We start from the raw sequence: 19903 nt of genomic DNA, 5'->3' as shown, positions 1-19903 counted from the left end.
TGTATTTCTGTAACATTTTTGTGAAAAGTGTTGTGAAATGTTTAGCAAAAAATAGATCTTTTGATTTATGTTAAAGTATTTTTTTATTCTTTATTGTAAATGGAAAAGGTGCATTTACATATAAAGAAACTTAAAAAAAAAACATTAAAATGTTTAAAAATGTATTTGATGTTTTATATTTACTGAAAATAAATTGACACATTTTGGATAGCAAAATGCCTTTAAACAGTTCTTAAAGGAACACATTTGACACTGTTAAGGTACAAAGAGTCTTTTCACTGTAGTGATACCTTCATGGATCAGATTTGTACCTTTGATGAAGGTACACTATTGTATCTGCAGGTTTTAAAAACCAATGGTACATTTTGTCTCCCCATGCATGGTACAAATCTTGTCCTTAAAGTTACAAACTGCAATGGTACAACTTTGTTTCTATGTCTTAAGGTACAATTCTGTTCCATAAAAAGGTACTGCTCCAGTGACAAGGATTTGTACATTCTTTGCTACAACATTGTACCATTTTTTCTGAGAGTGTAGAAAAGTGTCATAAGTGACACTCAGTGTCATAAGTGGCTCAGTGTATTACAACAGTGTTTTTAAAAGACTAAACACTTTATTGAAATAGTATACAACCAAGCGCATGTGGTTAGAACACAAACGAGTCGCAGGTATTGAAGTATTAAGCAATTTTCCGTCTATGTAAAATGCTAGCAGGCATCTGTAACTCTGCTCACACCCTGCCTCCTTGCCCTTTTTCGGTTACCCCGTTTGGTGCTATGATGCACAAACAAAATGTTGACAATTGGCCACGCCCACTTGTAGCTTCATTTGCGCTCTTGAGAAACCTATGTTTGACGTCACGGACACTACGTTAATATTTTTTACAGCCTATGGTAGTGTTATGTAGTATATATTTAATTAGGTATTATTTTCATATTCAAACTTGTTTTAAATGTTATAATACCATTTTCTTTTGCAATTCTCAATGAAATCAATCAACTCAGGAAAATATGGTGATAAATATTAGCGTATCGTTTTTACCCAGTTCATCAGCAGTTTCTTGACTTAATATATACTTTATATCATGTCACATAACGCTTAAGAAATCATTCTGATATTCAGATTTGTTGATCAAAATGTCATTTTATCCATGTTATTCCACAATATCTTACAGAAAATATTAATTCCAGATAATTGAATGAATTTTTAGCATAACAAAGCAGCTGTCAAAATAAACAATTTGTGAAATCAACACAGAATATACAATAAACTTATGCTTAACTTGTTTCTTCAAGTGATTTCTAACAATCTCAGCATTTGCCTTTCTAAAGTTAGCAAATAAAGCAAACATAAAAAGAAAGAAGGTGTTCAAAGTAGGAAAAACGAGTGGTGACATTTGTGATCAGGTTCTGCAGTGTTTGCTTCATGTCGGTGCGCAGCAAGGGCTCAGGAGACCTTTAGGAGCAGCTCATGAATATTTACGCTCATTAGCCGTAATTAGCATGTGAATTTGCATATGTGTGGTGCTCAGGACGCATATTGATTGGGCCGGCCGGGGTGCGCTTGACTCACCTAATTAGCCTGTGTTTGATCTCAGTTTATCAGACGTGTGAAAGGAGGCATTACAGGGGTGCTCTGATCATCGTCCTGCTTTATATACACAGTCATATTAGCCTAACAGAGGGGTGTGAGAGCTGCATTCAAACCACAGGCCGCCAGCTTGCTTTAAATATCGGGACGGACAATTTCAAGTTATTAAAGCAACATGTTTTTGAAGTTTGATGTCGGATGAATGGCATGAGCTTTAATCAGAGCTTAAAACTTCTGAAGATTGCTGTAAATATTAAATTCCTCTATGAAGTCTGAGAAAAAAAGTTTCTAAATCTAAAAAGTTTCATTTTACGAAGACAAGCAGAGTCAATCGAAACAAACACAAATGATACGAGAAAAAGTTTAATATTATTGTGTATAACATTTATAATGTTTCAAAATATTTCAGTTTTGAATGAATGCTGTTTGAATGAATGCTGTTCTTTTAAATTATTTTTATTTATCGTGTAATGTAAAAGCACCAAATCATCAAAATTCTTGTGTTTCTGAGGGATGAAGTGACACTGAAGCATGAAGACACTGAGGCCTCACAAGAATATTAGTAGAATTAATTTAAATTCTACAATTTGTTTTTAAAAAGGTTATTACATTTGACCAAATAAATGCACAACTGACCTTAAAAAATCTTATCAACCCCAAACTAGTGTCCATTTATTTTGCTATCTGAACTATTAACTAATAAACTATGTGGTTGATTAAATTTGATTTTGTGCATTTATTACTTTGAGTAGCAACAGTTATGAATTTTCTATGATTTCATCTATTTATATTTCCATACACTTATCAGTTTTAACTAGTCTAAATTACCCATTATATTTAACATATAAACACTAAAAGAACAAATAAGTAAAAAAAAACAATAAAAGTAATTAATGATTCTTGATATATGAGTGGCCTTATATCTATGCAAGTATGTCTTGTATTTGTTTGCATATTGTGGTTGTAATCAGGATTAAATTTTTTTGGATTGGACCATTTAATAATATCGGTTATCGGTTTCCAAATATAAAGGCTTATCAGTTGCATTTTATTGTAGTCAGACTAATAAATCTATATCAATATTACATTTATCAGATGATATATCAGTCACTGGTTTCCAAATATAAAGGCTTGTCACTTAATAAAATGTAATGATTTTGATTTATTTCTGTATTTGTTTGCATTTTTTTGCAGTCAGGCTAAAAACTATATTAATAATTACATTTATCAGGTAATACATCAGTTATCAGTTTCCAAATATAAAGATTTATCGGTTATCAGCATCAGACAAAACTTCCATACCGGTGAACTCCTGAATTAAATAACTGTATCATACCTGGCATGTTCCTCTGGAAGCTTCCTCTGCCTCTGCATATGGAACATGAGATCTCCTCCATTCACATACTCGATCACTAGAAAGAGCCTGAACACACAGCAGAGACAATCATTAGGGTTTTGTTGTGTACTTCTTTATAGTTTCATCTCGATGGATGAGAGATATACTGTTGCTCTAGTAAGAGACTAACTACTCAAGTTCAGATTCAATTTTCTTGTCTTTTCTGGTGGATAATTCTTAAAATAAAACTACACTCAAAAATATTTGCAGAATGTTTAAACTACTTATTTGAAATGAGCTAAAAAACTATTCTTGAGATTTTTGAGTTAATTAATTGCTTTATGTTCAATCAACTTGACTTTTTTTAAAAACAGTTTGGTTAACTTAATCGATTTGTGTTGGGACAACATGAAGGAATTGTGTGGAACTCCGCATTTTTACAGTGTATTACACCGTAAAAAATGCTGGATTCCACACAATTCATTCATGTTGTCCCAACACAAATTGATTGAGTTAACTTAACACTTTTAACAAATTTATGTGGATTGAACATTAAAAAATTAAGTTGTCCCAATGAAAACTCAAGAATTGTGTTGTTTAGCTTATTTTAAGTAAGTAGTTTGAACGAGCAAAAAAAAAAAACTTTTTTTGAGTGTATGATTTCACTCGAACTTATTCAAGATAATAAAACCTCTCTAGCAAAAATAAAAGTAAATGGTGATAATGTGTTAATGAATAGCCATAAAAGAACAAAACCTGAACACTCCTCTTTTGATAGATGAAAACGAACTGAGTTTTTGGCTTCATTTCCATAATGATGAAATCAGCAGGATTGTCTCAAAACAGCTCAGAAACATCAATAAAGATGTAATCCTTGTAAAGACGCACTAAAAACTCTTGATATTTACCATTGTTATCCGTCACTGTGATTAAAGCACTGTTATAAGTTCACGATTGACTGATTATACTGACATTATGTGATCCACTCCTATCTGTTTTACTTTAAAATCAACACTAGTAATAAATAAGCTCTTCAATCCCAAAAACAGTAGCCACAGTTACAATGTTAAAATCTCTTATTTTAGGACTTTCAAACGGCGCGATTTTGCACTTTTTAGAAAATCCCAAATGATGGACTATACACTAGTGTTTATTCACTCTATAAACTTTATGACATTATTTTGAGTCTGAAAGTCCCTCATGTAGTTCTTTAAATTTGTGACAGTGCATGAAATGTCTGTTTTATCAGATTAGTGCTTAAGTATTTAAATTGAGACAAATGTTATATTATTATATGCAGTTGATTCCAAAAAGAATCAATTGCTCGATTCCTAGGTTTGGGATCCATTCCATAAGGGGAATCGGCTACTCTGTTCAGTTTAAAATAACTAATTAACGATTGTACCTTAATCATAATTAATATCCAAAAAAAGACTGGACATTAAGTAAGTGAAAGTCTTAGGAGGTAATACAATTTAAATGATCGTTTAAGCTAAGAAATGGCAAGCAGTAATAGTTGACTTTAATGCAAACATAAAAAGAGATTGGTTCATTCAGTATATTAGCTCAGTCGGAATAATAGTATTTTCTGTTAGAAAGAATTTGTCTACATGTGTGGATGCTTGTCTAATCTGTCGAAATGTGTGCAGCACAGCAATTAGCACCAATAATGTAAATTAAAAAAATTCTTTCATTAGCTAAAAGTGGTTTATGTATGAACAGGGTTTCTGCATGTTTCACCGAGTTAAATTTAAGACTTTTTAAAACCATTATGTATGAAATTTTAGACCCATAAAGAGCTAAAGGCTAAGAGATTTTTCAAAGGGCCCAGATGGAAAAGATTTTTAATTGCCCTTTCCAAAAACAATTATTATAATTTAATGCAATACAATAATGCATTAATAAAAATAAAAAAATTCTATTTTAGATTTTATTTCTTAGCTAAATATTTTAAATATTGTGTAAAAACAAGCAAGCTCTAGTTGTATCCATACAACTTTCTTTAAAATAAAAAAAATGAACAAATGTTAAGTTTTAAAAACTATAATAAACTAAATCTTTACACAACAATCTGTCCAAGTCGGTGTTTTCAGAGAACTTTGAACAAATGTTACTGTAAGGAAAATAATTAAACTATTATGATAAATAGAGTTAAAATGACCTTTTTCATTAAAAAGTTTAAGTTTATTGAGATGATTGTTGATGATTGTATGATTTTTATGAGTTTTGGCCAGATTTGGTAGCAATATATGAACAAAAGAAAATTAAGACCTGTTTAAAAAGATTTAAGACCAACAACACAATATTTCAGTAAATTTTCAAGGCCTAAAATATGGATTTTGAGATTTAAGACATTTTAAGACTTTTTAAGACCCTGCAGAATCCCTGATGAAGGACAATTAATAAAGTGATGATCAGGATTTTCATATATAAGCCTACAGTACATAAGTTTGCTGTTGTTGAATCTGCAAATAGTATTACAAAATAGTGATTCAGCTATCTTAGTTTATTTGGTAACACTTTAATATAATGGTCTATCAGTTAATGTATTAACCAACATTAACAAACTATTAGTAATGCATCTATTATGATATTTATTCAAGTTTATTAACGTTAGTTAATGTTATTTAAGTTAAATAACATTAGATCATGTTAGTTCATATTAACTCATAGTTAACTAACTAATGTTAACAAACAACTTTGGATTTTAATAACGCATTAGTTATTGCTGAAATACTGTATGAATAATAGATGCTTTATAAGATTATTCATACTTAGTTCATGTTATTAAATACATTAACTAATGGACCTTTATTCTAGAGTGTTATCATTTATTTTATTTTTATTTTTTTCCATATTTTTCCATATTTAGGTTAGATTGAAATTCAAGTTTTCAACTAATTAAGTTTATTCCTGGATTTTGTCCCTAAATGTACACTGAAAAAAATGATGTCTGCAAAATTGTTGCAAACTATTTATTTGTGTTTAATTTAAACAAACAAATTAAATTTAGTAATGTTCAACTTAATTTATTTGTTTAAATTCAACATAAACAAATTGTTTACAACCCCTTAACTTGAAAAAATTAAGTAAATTCAAGGAATCATCTTTTTTTTTTAGTGTAGGTAAATGTAGGAAATGGGATTTAAATGGAAAATATTTCCCACATTCCCACATCTCCCAAAGTTACACCCTTGCCCTATTCATTTAAATAGGATTTTGGTCTTGGATGAACAGCCTGGAGGCATGTCAAATATGGCCGCCGAGTGAACAGACTTTCCTTGAAAGGGACTTTGTTTCAGCTTACTTTATACTGGTGTAGTTTGAGTATAAAGAATCTGAAAAAATACAACAACATTGAGGAATCAATTCTCAGTCCATTGATTCCAGTAATGGGAAACAGGATTGTTTCCAAATGTTTTGGGAATCGAGCAGTCCTATCATAATAGTTCTCGTCCTTGCTGTAAAAAGACCTTTATAGTTGTGAATATAAATATATACCACTTGTCTTCTGGTGATTTTATTTTATTAATAAAAATAGTGCAAGTCTTATTTTTCTGTTCTATTAAAAGAGAATAAAACATTCTTTCCTCTCACCGGCTCTCTGTCTGAAAGCAAGAGTGAAGTCCCACTAAAAATGGATTGGTTGATGCTTGTTCAAACACGTGTTTTTCTGTCTGGACCCAATCGATGTCCTAAACCAGCAAAGAAAGAAAAAAATAGAGAAAGAGAGAGACATTTGACTTAACATGAATAATGAATTGCAAAAAAACATGACAACAATCTGTTTCAGTGCTTTCTAAGAACTAGAGGAGAGGACATGATGTTTCACCGCCTCTACTGGGGTACTATTGCAGGATAATGAAGAAAACAAGCCTGTGTTTTCTGAGAAAAACCTGATCTATTGATCGTTTAACAGCGGAAAACACTTGGCACTATTGCATGCTGTCACTGTGGGGAGTCAAATCTCAGAATTAAGAGTAAGTTTGAAATAAAAAAGCACCTTTCTCTTCCTCTTTAAAAAGACATGTACAGTGCAGAAAGGAAAGACAACAGAGAAAAGAGAAACAGTCAATAATCGTGTACAATATCAATAATTCGTCATGTTTCACAAGCAAGCTTACAGTCTAATTGCACAAATCCGTCCAGACAGGATGTTACAAAACATCTGCATTGAGAATGTATTTGGGTGTGAGGACACAACGCGATGATGTGTTGATAAAGTCAAGTATTTTTGCTCTGTCAACACTTGCGACACACTTATGATCAGCTCAGTTAGCCAACAACTTGATCTGAAAAATGATAGTGAGTGTCTTTTGAGAGGGGAAGGGTGAAATAAGAGACTTCACGTTTGTTTTTCTCTCATGTCTGGAAGTTTTCATTGGCGACTAGTGTTTTTAAGCAGAGCTAATGGCGTTTTTTTCTATCCCCTGACCTTAAGTGTTACACTATAACAGAGACCTTTTTGGATTTGGAGATTTTAATTAGCATGTTTATTAAGTCGTATTCCTCGTGGGATATTTGGCCTCACGGTGTAGGCAAAACTTGACACACACACAACCCACCCACACACCCCCACACCCACACACACACACACACACACTGTCTGATTTCCAAAATCAGAGCAATTTAATTTCCTGGATGAGTGGAAAGCAGATTACAGGAAAGCAGTTTCAGCATAAAGACATGAAGAGAAACAGATGATGATTTTGTGTTTATATAAAGTTTCCTACATTTCTTCATTTGTTTCTGGCCGTGTCGCACTCCTCCCCCTAATGGAATACTTGGTATCTAATACAGTACTTATTAAACTTATTACAGTACTTATTAAAAATATGTATATTAAAAACTTAATATACTAATACTTATTATAAAATAATATTATTTTTATAAAATATTTAAATAATAAAACTTACAAAAATACAGAAAAATTAAAAATATAAAAAAATTTAGTATATTTTGTATATTATGTAAATACACACACAGACACACACACACACTCACTGGCCACTTTATTAGGTACATCTGTCCAACTGCTTGTTTATGCAAAATTCTAATCAACCAATCACATGGTTGCAACTTTGGCATGTAGACATGGTCAAGACGATCTGCTGCAGTTCAAACCGAATCAGAATGGGGAAGAAAGGTGATTTAAGTGACTTTGAACGTGCCATGGTTGTTGGTGTCGGATGAGCTGGTCTGAGTATTTCAGAAACTGCTGATCCACTAGAATTTTCTCGCACAACCATCTCTAGGGTTTACAAAGAATGGTCAGAAAAAGATAAAATATCCAGTGATAACGTGCCATGTTATAAAGCACGAATCATCTCAGACTGGTTTCTCTAACATGACAATGAGTTCACTGTACTCAAATGGACTCCAGTCACCAGATCTCAAACCAACAGAGCACCTTTGGGATGTGGTTAAATGGGTGATTTGCATCATGTATGTGCAGCCGACAAAACTGCAGCAACTGTGTGATGCTATCATGTCAAAAAGAACCAAAATGTCTGAGAAATATTTCCAGTACCTTGTTGAATCTATGCCAAGACAAAAAGGGGTCCAGCCCGGTACTAGTAAGGTGTACCTAATAAAGTGGCAGGTGAGTTTTATATATGTATGTATATATATACATACATACAGACATGAATAAACTAGTCAGTTAAAAATATAAAGCTTTTTTAAAATTAATATTAGAAATGTCTTTGCTGCTTTTTTCACATATTTTGTATGTCATTCATTCATTTTCTTTTCAGCTTAGTCCCTTTATTAATCCAGGGTTGCCACAGCGGAATAACTACCAACTTATCCAGCACGTTTTTTTTACGCAGCGGATGCCCTTCCAGCTGCAACCCATCACTGGGAGATTTGTATCTGAATACTTTTATTTATTCATTCATTCATTTTCTTTTAGGTTTAGTCCCTCTATTAATCTGGGGTTGCCACAGCGGAATGAACCACCAACTTATCCAGCACATGTTTTACGCAGCAGATGCCCTTCCAGCTGCAACCCATCTCTGGGAAACATCCATACACACTCACTCACACTCATACACTACGGACAATTTAGCCTACCCAATTCACCTGTATATGTCTTTGGACTGTGGGGGAAACCGGAGCACTCGGAGGAAACCCACGCGAACGCAGGGAGAACATGCAAACTCCACACAGAAACACCAACTGACCCAGCCGAGGGTCGAACCAGCGAACTTCTTGTTGTGACGCGACAGCACTACCTACTGTGCCACTGCGTCGCCTACTTTTATTTAATCATTTTTTACATATTTGACATTTATCCATGGTTTATTTAGTCAAAACCATTTTATAGTAGGAATAAGTCACTTTTTAAGACCTTTTTAAAGACCTGCACTCACAAAAATGAATACCGCATATACATATATGGGAAAATAATAATCAGAGGGAATAATATTAAACTTCTTGCACAGAAACTACTGGTATTAGTTTAGTTTGGGCTATGATTTTTTTATCTTAATGTGTCAGTTGTTGTTGACTTGTATTTTATGAATTTCCAAGGAAATCTTCTTCAACATTCTACTAAATAAATAACAAAAATCTTAGATGGCCTGACGATGAGTAAATTAACAGCAAAATCTCAATTCTGCCTGAATTACCCCTTTAAGGTTTCAGATTTATCAAACCTCCTTGACTGCTCAACATACACTTGCAAAACACACACACCATTTAATATAACAGAAAAATGGCCCATTCCTTGAAGAATCACCAACGTTCCAAGAAACGATTTCATTGTTTGTATCTACTGCGAGGTCGAATGCATGTCTGGAAGGACCTCTGCTCCTCCTGAACTTCATTCGTGACAGTTCCTCGCCGAGCCAAGTTTTACAAAGACACAATAGCTTTGACTGTACAAAGTTGAATTTGTGATGAATAGGCGTAGAGTTGAGTTTGTCTTTCTATTTGACGCCTGTTCACACATATCAGGTTTCATTTACAGAGAGAGAAAGAAAGAGATATGACTAATGCTGTAGCGCACTGAAACTTGGCTTCTCTTTTATTGGACAAACAAAAGATAGTACAATAATGTGCTATATGAGTGATTTTAGCACATGTTCAAATTGTATTGCATTCAAAGGCTTTACTCGTGATATGAATAAATGCACTTGCGTACAAAAGTGGGATATATTGTTAAATGTTTTATGCTTAGGCAAAGATGGATGGATTTATGGATCACAATTAATTTGGTCTTGCTATATATTAAGTGGCTTTAACTACTGTATATAGAACAAAAGGACAATAAACTAATTGTTTTCATATTTTATTGCACAACATGTGATTTATTACATGTTACAGAAATCTTACTATTATGATAATTTGGTGCTCAAGAAACATTTCTTTTTATTTTCGATGATAAAAACAATGTTTGTTTGTTTTTTCATTTTGGCAGAAAAGTGATTTTTATTTCAGAGGTTTATTCAATTACAATATTATGTTGTTGTTGTTATTATTAATATTATTAACTATTTTTTCTTTTAAAATTGCATTTTGCTGACATCAAACCTTTAAACAACAAATAAACAACTTGATAAAATAGAACTTCCTACAAAACTACAATAACAAGTACATACAATATTTCATTTAGTTATATTAGATAGAAAATCTAACCCTTTTCTATCTGAAATTAATTAGCAATAACCTAAAAAAGCTATATATATATATATATACACACATACACACACACACAGTTGAAGTCAGAATTATTAGCCCCCTTTTGAATTTTTTTTTCTTTTTTAAATATTTACCAAAGGATGTTTAACAGAGCAAGGAAATTTTCACAGTATGTCTGATAATATTTTTTTCTTCCGGGGAAAGTCTTATTTGTTTTATTTCAGCTACAATAAAAGCAGTTTTTAATTTTTTAAAAAACATTTTAAGGTCAAAATTATTAGCCCCTTTAAGCTAGATTTTTTCACCGATAGTCTACAGAACGAACCATCATTATTTACCCTAATCTGACTAGTTAACCTAATTAACCTAGTTAAGCCTTTAAATGTCACTTTAACCTGTGTAGAAGTGTCTTGAAAAATATCTAGTCAAATATTATTCACTGTCATCATGGCAAAGTTAAAAGAAATCAGTTATTACAGATGAGTTATTAAAACTATAATGTTTTGAAATGTGTTGAAAAAATCTTTTCTCCGTTAAACAGAAATTCTGGAAAAAATAAACAGGGGGGCTAATAATTATGACTTCAACTGTATATATACAGTATTCATACTAAATATATACTGGTCAAAAGTTTAAGGTTAGTTTTTTTTATGTTTTTTTTTTAAAGAAAATTATTCTGTTCATCAAGGCAGCATTATTAAATGTAAATAAATTGTTAAATATAAAAATTTTACTGCTTATTGTATGTAGTTTCAAATGAAATTATTACTCCAGTCATTATTGCTTTTATTACTGTTACCATTATTAATAATAATATTAGTAACAATAATAATTAATATTAGAGTGATTTCTGAAGGATTGGAAAGGATCTGAAAGACTGGAGTAATGAAGCTGAAAGTGTATCAATTTTACCATTTCTACTGTATTTTTGATTAAATAAATGCAGCCTTGGTGAGTAGGATAAGCTTATATTAAAACATTTAAAAATCCTACTGACCCCAAACTTTTGACAGGTAGTGTATAACATCAACATGCATTGGTGTGTATCAAATTGTATTTGTTAAGTATTTTCCAAATAGCAATCATGTGTAACACTTCATCAATTAAATGCTAAATAAAAGTAATAATTAAATGCATTTTGCGAAACCCAAACTTTTAAACAATAAATTACTTATTATAATAATTCTGCATCAACATAAGATCTTTCAGTTTGCTTAATTTGACAAATTTCCCATGAAAGGTTCATTCGCAAGAACCTATATATACACATATATATATGTATACATATATATATATATATATATATATATATATATATATATATATATATATATATATATATATATATATATATATATATATATATATATATATATATATATATATAAAAATGCATATAAAATCAATATCTTAACTCTGGCAGTTTGAATGTGGGCGCAAGAAGGCTGCTTTAAAGGCAACTGACGCATGTAATTATTGTGACAAAGTGAGTAATCGGAACTTCTGTGGCAATTTTAAAAATGCTATTTCTAATAGCTTGGGGTTTTTTTTAACCATGTTCAGGAAAACATTAATATAAATGATCATAAGCTTCAATTAACGTTCTAAAAAATAAGACTAATGTGTTTTTATGTTTAGTACAAATATGCTGGTGAAGAACCCTGAAGGTGAACTACAAGTGAAGCGAGTGATAGAGGGAGGATTTAGTGATAGAAACTGAGCACAGTCCCACAGCACCACCTACTGCTCGCCAATACAACTATACTTACAAAATACAACGTGCAGAATTATGGTGTCAATCTTCATTTTTCAATATTAAATATCACATTTTTTCCCCGAAACATATCGGACCAATTCCAAACCACATAAACTTTAATAAATGCTATTTATTCAGTGTATAATCATTAATAACTGGTGTACAATGCTCTGTAGGTTTCAACAAGATTTCTGTAGGTAATATGGTTTTGCTTTAATTTAACAATTTCTATAGTACTGCACCCTTCTTGTGGACAATTTTTGATTTGCGTATAAGTACAATTGTATTCTATTAATATTTATAAAGGAATCCTGCTTAATTATACACATTACTATAAATATGTGGGTTCCCATTTTTAGCCAAATGTAAAAATCCCTGACTTTCTTTCACTGACTAAAAAGTTGTATTTCCATGGCCTAAAATGGATGGAAAAATAAGGCTTTGCATAATTTAAAAAAAGCTTGAGCTTGAATATCATTTTGTATGAGTTTAATAGCTATTATGAGAACAACAACAGATAATTTACCACAGAATAAAAAATAAACTAATAAATAAAAAGATCACCCAGTCTTTGAAGTGGCCAAAAGCTCTTGAAATTTGCACTTAAAGGGATAGTTCACCAAAAAAAAAAATTTCAGACATTGTTTACTCACCTTCGACTTGTTCCTAACCAGTATTTTCCAAACCAGAAATTTGTTTTGTTTTCGTTGAACATAAAAGAAGATATTTTGAAGAATGTTGGAAACATGTGACCATTGACTTCCATAGTATTTGTTTTTTTCAGGTTACCAAAATTCTTGTTTTGTGTTCAACAGAAGAAAGAAACTCATATAGAACCACTTGAGTGAGTTAATTTTCATTTTTGGATGAACTATCCCTTTAATAAAGATTATACACACACCTGAAAGTAGTATTGGTAAAATTCACTTGGAAGGAGAGATTATTCTGAAGCAATTATCACACTATTAGGAACTTTTAGTAAAAATTTACTCCCTTTTGATTTAAACTTGTTTTTATGAGTTTATTTCTTCTATTAAAAACAAAGAAGATATTTTAAAGAATGTTGAAAACCTGACATCCATAGGAGGAAAAAAAAAAACATATAAAGTCAAGAGTTTCCAACATTTTTCAAAAAAAAATAAAAGAAGAAAGAAATGATAACAGAATTGACATTTTTGTGTGAACTATCCCTATGATAATACTACAAATATTTACAATCTAATTTTTACAATTGATGAACAAGAAAAGTGCAGTTAAAGGTATAAACCGCAGCCTCTGTGTTCGTGACAGTGTTTTACCTCATCATCATGAACCAGCTCTTTCTTCACCACCTTCATGGCGTAAATCTGCTCGTTCTTCTTGAGCCGGACAAGCAGCACTTTAGCGTAACTGCCTCTGCCTATGACCCGAATCAGGTCGAAATCCCCCAAACCGAGACACTGAGAGATCTGAATGCCCTCGATACCGTCCACCACCGCCTTCAGGTCCTGTGAGGAAACGACACACATACATTTTCAAGTCAGAATTATTAGCCCTCCTGAATTATTAGTCCCCATTTATTTTTTCCCCTAATTTTTGTTTAACAGAGAGAAGTTTTTTTTTTTTTTTTACATATTTCTAAACATAATAGTTTTAATAACTAATTTCTAATACCTTTATTTTATTTTTGCCATGATGACAGTAAATAATATTTTGTTAGATATTTGTCAAGATACTAGTATTCAGCTTGAAGTGACATTTAAAGGCTTAACTGGGTTAATAAGGCAAGTTAGGGTAATTAGGCAAATTATTGTATAATGATGGTGTGTTCTGTAGACAATCGAAAAAATCTATTGCTTAAGGAGGCTAATAATATTGACCCTAAATGCTTTTAAAAAAAATTTTAACTGCTTTTTTCTAGCAAAAACAAAACAAATAAGACTTTCTCCAGAAGAAAAAATATTTAGGAAATACTGTGAAAAATTCCTTGCTCTGTTAAACATCATTTGGGAAATATTGGAAAAGGAAAAATAAATTAAAAAAAAATCACAAGGGGGCGAATAATTGTGACTTCAACCTTATACATGTACATTTAACACTGCTCTCAAACAGCAGAGTAAAGATGTGTGTATAGATTATATGTGTTATTGAGAATGTGAGCCTGTTTCTGAGTGTTTATTAATCTCACCTCTGAATCATCTTCAGCTTTCTCCACTTTCCGGTTGTGTGCTAAGAAAGGGACTGGAACTGAAAGACAGAGAATAAGAAATTAAATTTTCCACTGACTGTTATTTTTTTTCTTTTATGCTGTTCATGTTATTCTTCTCTTAGAAGTTCTTTAAATATAAATATTTATGCGTTGTTATTGTACACAATTGTATTACTGTAGCGAAGCTGCAATTGTTTGGATAATAGAAGTAACTGTTTATGATTCCAATAAAACACACATTTAACTGAACTAGAGAAAGAGAGAGAAGAATATTAAACAATATCATGTATTATTATTATTAGTCCTAAGCTTATTATAAAACAGATAAAGCGTTTTAATGCTTTTAAAACAGTAAAATAATCAATTTATTTATTAATTACTTGAAAATATTTTATTAAATATTTGGAAATGTCATTTAATTATTAATAATTAATATTATTATTATTATTGTACATTAAGTATGTCAATTTATAGCAAAGTCAAAAGAAACTATTTGAGCAAATGAGTTATTTGTCAAGTTATTTTGAGTAAATAAATTAAATAATAACAACATTATATTTTTTATGGATAATATAATCAATTTCATTTGCTGTTATTGTTTATACTAAGCTTTGTACTTTATAAGCACTTTAATGCAACAGTAAAATAATCAATTAGTTTTATTTACTATTTGAAAATATTGTATTATTATAATTATATGATGATTATTATTATTATTAAACATTTAACATAGGAATCTATAGCAGAGTAAAGAGACAGTATTTGAACATTAAAATAATGACAATAATATCATATTATACTTAATATATATATAAAATATTATATTATATATAATAATATGATAATAACAAAATAATAATATATATGTGGAGAGAAGACAGATGCAACATAATTTGTTTAATAAATAATGCATTATATTAATTATTATATAATTATCAGCAATAATATTAATATTACATTGATAATAATAATCGTCATTATCATCATCATCATCATCATTCATTCATTCATGCATTTTCTTTTCGGCTTAGTCCGTTTATTAATCAGAGGTTGCCACAGTGGAATGAACCGCCAACTTATCCAGCATATGTTCTTTGCAGCGGATGCCCTTCCAGCTGCAAACCAACACGGGGAAACACTCATACACTCTTGCATTTACACTCATACCCTACGACCAATTTAGCTTATTCAATTCACCTATAGCAGACGTCTTTGGGCTGTGTGAGAAACCGCAGCAGCTGAAGGAAACCCACACGAACATGGGGAGAACATGCAAACTCCACACAGAAATGTCAACTGACCAAGCCGGGACTTGAACCAGTGACCTTCTTGCTGTGAGGCGACCGTGCTACCCACTGCACCACCATGACTGCACCATCATTATAACCATCATAAAAAAAAAACAACAACAATAACAATTGTATTATTTTATTTTATATTTTAGATAGAAAAAAAGCATTTAAAAAAACATCTACATCAATAATAATAACAATAATAATAATAATAATAAATATTATTATTATGAATTTCCATTTTGTTTATTGATTTCTAAAAGCTTGCAAACGATTGAAGCACTGCCTCCAGCAGGGGGAGCCACAGACCGCTCTGTGAGACAGACACACACACATCTCTGTTTCTCTCAAGCGTGCGAAAGTGAATTCCTCTCAGCTGATGAACTCCAGTCTCCTACAGTCAGCAGAGCCCTCAGTGGCAGATAGAGGACACACTGACCCCGATACTCACAGAAACAGCACTAAACACGCACACAGAGATGGAGATGGAGACCTACTTGCGTCTGTGTCCTCGGGGTCCTCAGGGGGAAGCTCCACTTCTTCTCCACTTTTATCATCGTCTACCAGCGGCTCCTGTGATGGCATGACTGGATCCTGCGCAAAACAACACAGATGATGATGAAGACACAGATGTGCTTTACAGGAGCGTTTTCTCTTTAAATCACAATTTCAGTTACTCTAATGTGAATCAAAATCGACCTTATTTACTTTCTTTATGAAAGGTGCTTTTTAATATTTTTGGAAATACAAGAAGATGTTTATTTTTTTAATAATCTGTCATATCTTGAATGAATTTACTGATACACTGTAAAACCCAACAGTCAACTTTATCAAATGAAATGAGTGTAGTTAACTCAAAATTGACAAAGTTAATTCTACTCATTTGAAAAGTGTTTTGAACTCAGTGTTGAAGGTAATGAGTTAATGAATTACCTCATTACTTCAACTTAAATGGGGTAAGTTCACAGTACTCATATAGATTAGTCTTTTAACTTAAAGTGTTAGTAGCAATCAGTTTCCTCAAATGGTTTGAGTCGCCTTAACTTATTGGGTTTTACAGTACTCAGTTTGTTTGAGTTCTCCTCATTTGTTGGCTTTTACTGTGCTCAAATTGCTTCATTTACTTAAATGGATTAAGTTCACAGTACTCATTAGGATTAGTTTTTGAACTTAAATGGTTTGTAGCAATAGCTTTCCTCAAACGGATGTTTTACAGTGTATTCTAACATACTGTAACTAATTGAAAAAAAAGATATAAAAATTTGTGTTTGCATTTCGTCTAATTAAAACAGATGAGAACTAAAGTGAATTCGATCATGTTGCACAATATTTACCACATAATATAGTAACACTTTAGTTTAGGTATCAATTCACCTCATGAATAAACTATTAACTAACACTACTAGCTTATAAAACTACTAATTAGCTGTTTATTAACAGTTAACAGGGCTTGACATTAACTTTTTTGATCACCAGCCACTGTGGCAAGTAGTTTTCCAACATTACTAGCCACTCGACATAGAGTTGACTAGCCACAATTTTGTTGTTCATTCATTCATTCATTCATTCATTTTCTTTTCGTCTTAGTCCCTTTATTAATCAGGGGTCACCACAGTGGAATGAACCGCCAACGTATCCAGCAGATACCCCTCCAGCTGCAAACAATCACTGGGAAACACCCATACACTCTCATGCACACACACATACACTACGGCCAATTTTAGCTTACCCCATTCACCTATAGCGCATTTCTTTGGATTGTGGGGAAAACCGGAGCACCCAGAGGAAACCCACGCCAACAAGAGGAGAACATGCAAACTCCACACAGAATTGCCAACTGACCCATATATTTTATATGCACAAAGTTTGACTTTGGCATGCTTAAATTACTTGATTTAATGTTGTGTTGTTTCCCCATACCTCCTCATTCATTTAGCTTTTTGTGTCACATTGCAATTAGCTTTTATTCCACATGACTTTTAAGGGCTCAACACAAAAAAATTAACAAATTTTTCTCCAGCCACACCAAAAATAAATAAATTAAATCATTCTTAGTCCAAAATAACTGTAAGCAAAAGAAAGCAGGTGAAAAACATACTGTGTGTAAATGTAAAAGGATGATCACGTGAAAGGTTAAAGTGAAAGGACTGTGGGTGCACATTCGTCAGTTTTTGTTCAATCTATTTAAAAGAGAACCAACTCTTTTAACATAACATAACACCAGTTATGTTTCCATGCATGTATGCTTTGTGCAAGGAACCATTTCCTTTTGAAACTTTTAAACACTTGCGTGCATCACATCACCTGAAATCAGCCTTGACACTGAAGCCCTCGTCAGTGCTTCAGGATCATCTGTGTCTGACTGTGTGTGTGGTCATCCTCTCATTCGGTATTCAACTGCTTCTTTTACTTACACGAACACAGTTATTATTGTATTGAATATCTCTCACGCAGACCCTTCATTGGGCAAGCCTTATGGTTGCACTTTGCTTTTTAAGAAAACTACCATTTAAAACTTATCTTCAACCAGCCAAAGTGGCTAGTGGGAGTGACTGTCTAACCCGCCACAGCTGAAATCTAAACGCATTTGGCAGGTTGGCTGGTGTTAATGTCAAGCCCTGACAGTTAGTAAGGTAAAAGTTGGGTTTAGGTTTTGAGTGGGATTAGAGATGCAGATTAAGATCATACTTTAGCACTATCAATGAACAGCTAATGTCTTAATAATAGGTAGGTAATAAGCCAGTAGTTAATAACATCAATCGTTGCCTAAACTAAAGTGTAACCCAAAATACAGCTGGCAATTTTATTTCAGTAACATTTTAGTATTAAGCAACTATTGCAGTTTATAAAGTGAATTTATTTTTGTAATTTTTTATTTCATTCAATCGTTCATTTTCCTTCGGCTTAGTCCCTTTATTAATCAGGGGTCACCACAGTGGAATGAACCACCAACTATCGACATATGTTTCACACAGTGGATGCTCTTCCAGCCGCATCACAGCAATGGGAAACACCCAAACACTCATTAACACACACTAATACACTAAGGCCATTTGTTTACTCAATCCACCTATAGCGAATGCTTTTATTTCATTTAATAAAAAACAATAATAATAATAAAGTCATTGGCATCATGGTGGCGCAGTGGGTAGCACGATCGCCTCACAGCAAAAATGACGCTGGTAAAAGCCCCATGTTCTCCCCATGTTGGCGTGGGTTTCCTCTGGGTGCTCCGGTTTCTCCCACAGTTCAAAGACATGCGCTGTAGGTGATTTGGGTAGGCTAAAATGTCCGTAGTGTTTGTGTGTGAACGAAAGTGTATGGATGTTTCCCAGTGATGGGAATATGTTATTGTCAATTGTTATGTACTTTTTTTTTCTCTTTATTGGTACTGGTATTGTTTTGTTAAATATTTTATAAATGTTAAATAAAATATTATATAGAATAAGAATAAAAACAACTACAATTATTGGATTTCAAACTATTGGATTTCAGTGTTCAGTGTTGAATTTCATACTGAATGTCTGACATATGCAGAAACTGTTTCTCCCAGAAGGTGTTGTTGAGATGTAACAGTTTTAAATCTGTGATTTTCGACATTGTGTTTAAGCAGAGAATCAATTCACTCCTGACAAGACAGTGTTATCATCTGACAAATTCCACAAGACTGATCTTTGAAACACTGTTGGAAATCCCAGCAACACTTTAGAGGAAAGAGAAAATCGAGCACAGGACAAAAAACACTGCAATGAATAATAATATAATGACATTTTCAACAGTAGAGGAACTTAATGAAGTGATTATCACAACAAAAATGTCAAAAAAATTATTATCTAAAAAAAAATATTTAAACATGTAGATAAATAATATATAAAAATAAATATTTTAATAGAAACAGTTAGAAACTAAAGCAACTAGAAAGCAACAGCTGACGAGATATTTATACAGTTTAAGTCAGAATTATTAGCCCCCTGAATTATCAGCCCCCCTGTTTATTTTTTCCTACATTTCTGTTAACAGAAAGAACATTTAATCAACACATTTTCTAAACATAATAGTTTTAATAACTCATTTCTAAAAATTGATTTATTTAATCT

The 19903-nt window shown here is 32.1% G+C and overlaps 1 protein-coding gene across 2 annotated transcripts in view; it reads right to left on the bottom strand.

Annotated features, from left to right (window-relative positions):
• The window catches only part of prkcz (protein kinase C, zeta), a 206199-nt gene that overhangs the window by 39886 nt on the left and 146410 nt on the right, over window positions 1–19903 (bottom strand). For both annotated transcript variants that reach the window (XM_056463849.1, XM_056463850.1), the window contains 5 exons: window positions 16304–16400; window positions 14494–14552; window positions 13625–13813; window positions 6524–6621; window positions 2927–3013 (listed from right to left, as the gene is read on the bottom strand). In XM_056463849.1, coding sequence (XP_056319824.1) covers window positions 2927–3013; window positions 6524–6621; window positions 13625–13813; window positions 14494–14552; window positions 16304–16400 — 530 coding nt within the window. The remainder of the gene's footprint in view (window positions 1–2926; window positions 3014–6523; window positions 6622–13624; window positions 13814–14493; window positions 14553–16303; window positions 16401–19903) is intronic.

Source organism: Danio aesculapii, chromosome 8 (assembly GCF_903798145.1).
Source record: "Danio aesculapii chromosome 8, fDanAes4.1, whole genome shotgun sequence".
NCBI classification, from domain to species: domain Eukaryota; kingdom Metazoa; phylum Chordata; class Actinopteri; order Cypriniformes; family Danionidae; genus Danio; species Danio aesculapii.
This window is presented reverse-complemented; position numbering and strand designations above follow the sequence as displayed.